The 6,793-nt window shown below is 47.0% G+C and overlaps 1 protein-coding gene across 2 annotated transcripts in view; it reads right to left on the minus strand.

The window, feature by feature from the left end:
- Positions 1–6,793, minus strand: part of PLCD1 (phospholipase C delta 1) — a 104,811-nt gene that overhangs the window by 48,694 nt on the left and 49,324 nt on the right. For both annotated transcript variants that reach the window (XM_019508085.1, XM_019508084.1), the window contains exon 3: positions 2,341–2,569. In XM_019508085.1, coding sequence (XP_019363630.1) covers positions 2,341–2,569 — 229 coding nt within the window. The remainder of the gene's footprint in view (positions 1–2,340; positions 2,570–6,793) is intronic.

Consider the following 6,793-nt stretch of genomic DNA (forward strand, 5'->3'; position numbering starts at 1 on the left):
AGGGAGATATCAAAAGGACACAAGGCAAGTGATATTGCACTGTGATGAGAAGACCCACTGTGATGAGACAGACTAGTTAACAGCGGGCACAATGCCTTGTAACTGCAGGGATTGGGGCTATCAAGAAATGCGTTGATACATGCAGCAGCTATGAAGTAGGAAAAATAAAACCATTTCCCATAAAGATGAGATGCATCATTCACTCAACTGCTCTGGCTTTCCTCAGGGCTGACCAAGCCAGTGACTTCAAGCAGAGGTGCACCTGCATGCACCTGAGGACAGAATTGGGTTAAAGAGTTCAAAAGCACGTAACTTCCAAATGTCTTTGCCAGCGAGCCATGTTGTTGCACCTTGTTCTTTGTAACTACTTTGCTGTTCAACTACAACCACAGACTTCTCATCCAAGGTCTCTAACTAGCCAGGAGAACATTTGCGATGGATGCACATCTACATATCTACCTTGCCTTCTGCAAATTTACGGTAGTGTAAGAGTGACGTTGTAGCTGCGACGGTCTAGAAATTACGCAAGGCAAGGATTTATTGGGGTGCTTCGCTTGCTGTGCCAGGCTTCCTATCATCAGAGACCTGAGGAAGAATGTCTTTACATTCAAAAGTTTGTCTAACTTTATCCCAACTACATAGTTGGTCCAATAAAAGGGATTACCCTTTTCCTTGCCTTCTGAAAACTTAACAGACACTTTAGGCAGGTAAACACCAAACTGCCCCCCCTCCTGGACTGTATCTCCCAAACAACCTCTAAATGCCCTTTAAAAGGCCTTCCAGGGTTAATTTTCAAGCCAACTTTCTCCAGCTGTAATAAACATCAATCCAGATCCTGTATTTCTACATGCTCTGCCAGTAAATAAGCAGCACCGGGACCGTGCTCTCTTCTCTCTCTGCGGCACAAGTGTTTGTTTCTGAATGGCATCAGGGTTTGTGCTTGCAAAGCAATAACGCTTTAAGTGGGATGCCTCATCAAGGGCTCACTAGGACATTGTTTGTCTAACCAAGAGCAGTATTGTGAACTTCAAGACATGTCCCAACTTCAGAGAAGAGAGCATTTGATGCCACACTTCGTTGGGCTTAACATCCCAGATTCCACTAAAGTGCAGCCTTGAGGGAGAGTGGGCAGGGGGAGGGAGAACCACAGCATGTTGGCCGGGTCAGAGCAGCCCCGGCTGGCCGGGGGTCCAGGGGTCAGCCCAGGGTGGCTTTGACCCAGCTCAACATGCTGCAGAAGGGCTGGCTGGGCCACAAGGGTGCTCCAGTGTGGGACTAACTGGCAGGCAGCCCCCGCGCTGAAGCACCCTTATGCCCCAACCAGCCCCGTCAGTGCCTACACATGCATTGCAGGGCACTAAATAACACCGCCGCAGGGCAGTACTTGTGTGTACAAGTACTAACCTATGGTAGCGTTTATCAGTTTACTACAGCCTAATAGGGCCGAACGTGTAGACGCGGAGCTTTACTGTGGAGCTGATTAGGCAACTCGGCAGTAAACTTCTTGTGCAGATGCACCCAGTGACTCTCAGGTTTGGTTTCAATGCTGCCTTCCTTCCCCCTCTCTTTGTCTGTGCTGTGTCTATGCAGGTACAAACTTCTGAATAGCAGAATTTGTTTGGGAATTCATTTGACTGAGCCAACTAATTGGGGCAGAGATGTTAGACAAGCTTTTGGGCACAAAATGCCCTTGCTTAGGTCCTTCTCACCTGAGGCAGGGCAAAATCTTGCCTGACCTCTCTCCCAGCTATACAGTCGGTCCAATAAGAGAGTTTACCAGTCAGTTCTTGTTCCTTGCACATTCCCTAGGCCATCACGGCTACACTACAACTCCTCCTTTAAGTCCGGCACGCATTCAAATGAGGGCCAGCACCATTAGTCAGTGAAACTCCAGTGATGTAAAACTGCTCTTGGAGAGGGGGGAATCTGATCCCTCAGTTGGAGTTTCTGTAAAATCTCACAAACACTAAGAGGCTTTTCATTAATGGCCAAGACATGCCCATCGTCGAGATCGCAGCACGGCTAATGAAACAAATCCCTGCAGAACCCAAAAAAGAATGACTGCTTTATCTCAAGTCCTGAATGAGGCAGCATTTTGTTTCCAGAGCGACGCAGAGCCTCAGTCCGCTCTCTCATTAGCCTAAATCCAAAGGGACTCCATTTGAGTCCCTGGCATTTACACGGAGGTACAATCAGAGTGAGGAGACTCAGCGTCCGGCTTGTAGTGCAGCAATCGTGAAAGGAGGACTTCGTACTATCATGTTACATGCCCCCACGGAGAGAGACAAGGGCAGCTTTGTTGTGACTGAGCAAGCAAGTATTTCAAAAAGCAAAGGATACTGCTGGAGTTTCTGCTTCTGGTTCATGGAGCTGCTGTGGGTTATGATTTTCTTCAGGCCGGCAGTCCAGTGGTTGGCATCGCTTTCTGAACTGGCGATGAGGTCCAGGTTTTTCCGCTGGTCTTTGAAGATGATAGAGAAACAGCGATTCTCTGGGACATCCTGGGCATACTTTTCCATCCCCTCTGTTTTGTGACCAGGCCTCACATCCCGAATATCTTCAATGGAGACTGTGGAAACAAAGAGGCGCCGGTTATCAGTGAGGAGTTAGTCGGTCTTATCTCTGCTCAGAGACTAACCAGTAGCTTTTTTTTCCCCTTTTCCTACAGCCACTCCCTGCTATGTCTGGAGGATATTCTTCCCCACCTCTTGTACAAAAGCAAGGTCAGTGGTGGGAACAGCAATCTCAGGAAGGGAACCATCCCTTTTTTCTGCTGAATATCTACTCCTTTTTTAGCAAATAAACAGGACTCACAGTGGCAGGGCTCATATTGCGAACGCAGGACTGATTGTCAGGAGATTTGGGTTCAGTTCCAAACTTTGTGGCTGGCTTGACCTCTGGCAGACAGGCCACCAAGACCAAGATTTAGAAATGTCAGACACTGCTCTGGGTCCTGATCTTCAGAGATCAGATGCAATTGGAAACATTACACTTGATCAGATGTCTCAGGCTGAAGAGCCAAAAAAGGCCCCTCAAATCAATGCTCCCTTTTGTGGCTCCAGAAACCCGATAACATGCACAAGCGCCCTCTCTGCTTTTGGTACCTCCTCTGTAAAGTGGAGAAAATAGAAACCCTTACCCTGCTTTGGAAAGTGCCCTGAGACCTTCAGCTATTACCCATAGCTAGACGTTCTCCATGCGTAATTATCATTAAGTTCAGAAACTGGGAAAGAAATTGTGCACGTGGGAGGAAAATTAGGGTCCAGGCACTCATTAGTTCAAGAAGAATAAAGCTAAAAAGCAGTTGGGCGCATTGGATCAGCACAGCAGAGTCAGACGCTGTCCTCATTATCACACGCAAGCTACTCCAGTCTTGACTCTGAGGACAGATATAACTCCATGTCCCGCAGGGAGACAGACAGTTCGACTACAAACCACGCCTAAGCAAAACTGGCCCAAGAAGCAGCTAAACTTGTGCCAAAGAGTCCATATTCAAGCAAATCTAAACACACGCACATACAGAAGCACGTGGGGCTGGAAACCTCGTGTTAGGTTTCATAAAGCTCTAGACCAACGGTTCTGAACCGGGGGTACACGTACCCCCAGGGGGTACGTGAAGCCTCATCAGGGGGTACAGGAGCTATATTTCATACAAAGTCTAACACAGGTCAAAGGGACTAAAAAAAATTAATTTCCCATTGAAAGGGGGTACGTGAAGTCTTACTCTGAGACCAAGGGGTACATCAACTGAAAAAGGCTCAGAACCGCTGCTCTAGGCTTAATTATACAGGGCGGCGTCCAACGAAGCCTGCCCAGATCATTAGAGGGACTGCATCCATCATATATCAAGCCTCTCTTTCCTTTCATGGAGCTCCCAGGTCACATACACGCATTCGAAGGGATGAATGAAGGCAGATCTGACTGCTGAGAGACACATCAGGTGCAGGAGGGTTCACACCAGCAGAATTCAATCATTAACTGAAATGGCAAAATTGACTGCTACTGACTGTATCTCCCTTTGCTGTAGTGAGGTACAGAGAGTACCCGGTATCTCTGAAGAAAGAGTTGTGTGCTCTTGATGCAGTGACGAAACACTGGGCAGTCACCATCCTGCGAAGCCTCACCAACAGGAGTAACCTCACATAAGAAATCCCACTGGTGTCCATGGGATCTGGGAGTACTTGGTCCCTTTCAAAATTCAAGCCATTTGTTTAGGTGCCAAACTTCAGGAAGGGAATCTTGCAAAACTTCACGCCTCTGTTTATTCCTCCTCAAAATGGCAAGAAAAATATTTCCAGGCATTGCACGGTGTTGTACTACTTAGAGATCCTTAGATGGAAAGTAGGATACAAGTGCAAAAAGTAGTGCCATTAGTTAGCTGAAGAGAGAGGGCAGGGTGACACCTTAGAGCCTAACTGGTTTAGAGGGCCATGAGCTTGCATAGGTGACAGCCCACTTCATCAGACACTATGAATGGAAAGGCAGAAAATTTTATATATATCTAAAATTCTCTGTGCACACCACACGTATGTGTGTGTATGCATATAAATATGTATGCATATATAAACACATATATACAGAGAGAGAGAGGAAGAACGACCAGAGGAATGAGAAAACTGCCCTTTGGGATTTGCAGGGATTTAATTTTTCATGTGCTGTTTAAGGTTGGTACAATTTCACTTTAAGTGCTGCGTTCATTCAAACCAAGCTGACTGCAAAAGCACCGTGCAGAATAAACCCAGCAAATGTGTAAGCTCTGTGCATGGTGCACGATTTCCAAAGACTCATGAGGGCTCATAAGCAGTTTATAGAGGTCCATTTCTTCCTAGGTGACTGAGCTGCCAGAAAAACCCTGGAAAATTAGTCTCAAAGAAATCTGTAACTATCCAAAGCCAACAGAAGGGTTTGTTTTGAGTTTCAGCTCATAGCTGTGGAGTCCAGACTGTTTCTGGGGTGCTTTGTTGATTTTGTTTCTATCCTGCAGCAATTCTCCACCAGGGTGCCATGAGAGCCTTTTAAGGGTGTTAGAGGTAAGGACCCACTTAAATCATGGTCCAACTAATCAATTTTTGCAGGCTGGTCACAGCGTAAAAAGCAAATTCTGCAGATATTTGCCAGCCAGCCTGGCCCCTCAGTGCTGATTAGCGGGGAGGCCCCAGCGGGAGGAGGAAGGATGAGGGGGTGGCTGTCATCTTCCCTGCTGCCCTTCATGCTACCCCTCCAGCCAGTGCCTTCCCCCCCAGGTGAGCTGTGAGGCTGGGCTGCAGTGGTAGCAAGGATCACCGGGGAGCCAGCATTTTATTTTGTATTACTTTTTTTTAAAGTTGATTTCACAAACAATCCCGCGGTTCAGCGGGATCATGACTTGAGCAGACCCCCTGCTACAGGGTGCTGTGCAATATTAGCACTGTTAGGGGTGCAAATACCGACACGTGATTCCCAAGATAACCCCAGAGATTTCCAATGGGAATCCAGTGTGTCAAAACATGCTGACCTGCTGTGGGCTTCCTGAGTTCTTTGCAACAGAAGAGCTGCTCTAGTTTTCCGTCGTTAAAAAATGAGTGCAAGCTACCAGCTGGCGTTTTCTGAAGGTGCCTTGAGTCTAAAACGATTGAACCACTGCTCTACAGCTGGAAGAGCTCACCCGGCGAAGCACGGTTCAGCTCTATCTGTGACCGATTACCTGCATCTCATCACCTGCTTAAAGGTCACGGCCTTCCTGAGAGGAGGGTTGCTGGATAACAGATTTCTGTTGGATTTGTGACTGTGATACCTCATCTGTGGTCCTCATCCTCAAAGCAAGGAAAAGAGACCTCATCCTCAAAGCAAGGGAATGGCTACTGTTAGGAAGCTGCAGGTTAGCAAATGAACTAATTAAGCAAGCAAACAAGAGAGGACTTGTGGGCATGGAAACGGTAAATGACGGGCTAAGGATGGATGTCTTTTTTTCTAAAGCTTTATATAGCTCAAAGATTGCCCTGTATTCCTCTGTACAGACAGGAGCTTTGAAGCCAAAGAAAATGGTCTCTTTCCAAGCTGTATCTCTTTGGTGCCCTTGGAAATTTGGGAGCCAGACTCAATGCAAATGCATTATCCACAGCAGTGAGCCCAGTGCCCACGTAGAGCCAGGGCTAAGCCCAAATTCACAAATGCTGCATACAGTGACATGCAAAAACCAGCTAGCCAGAAGCACGCATCAGAAAACCACTAAGGAAGAAGATGGAAGGACTCTTAGACTAGAGGAAACATGGATGGGAGACAGTGACCCATCTGCTCTACCCAGTGCAATCCCCTTGCAGGTTGAGTTGGTGCATGGGCGTCACTCCGAGCAGAATGGAGCCTAGGGAGTTTACACCTTGCTTCCTGGATGTTACTGTCTGCTGAAGAGGTGCTTCACATAAAACCCCAATCATGAATCAAAACTAACAGAGGTTTGTGTAGCTCTGGCCTCTAGACACCAATTCAAACAGGCCAAATCCAGTTCAACGTTTCCAATGACCTACAAATGCATCATACGCTCTGAAGCTACCGTGTCTGTGATTGGTCATTATCCTCCTTCAATGAGATCTACCCACACTAATTTACCACCAGTGTAACTCCACTGAAATTAATGGAATTCCTCCTGATTCAAGGCAACTTAAACGACATGAAAAATTGGATCGATGCTTTAACCCTCCCCCAGAAGAGTCCATTTTGCTAGCTGCCCAGCACTTTGCATCCTCTTTCCTACTGTGGCTGCATCTATACATACCATTAGTGCACAGCAATAAACTGCAGATATTATTGCCCTGCA

Source organism: Gavialis gangeticus, unplaced genomic scaffold (genome assembly GCF_001723915.1).
Source record: "Gavialis gangeticus isolate Ggan-Ray unplaced genomic scaffold, GavGan_comp1, whole genome shotgun sequence".
NCBI classification, from domain to species: Eukaryota; Metazoa; Chordata; order Crocodylia; family Gavialidae; genus Gavialis; species Gavialis gangeticus.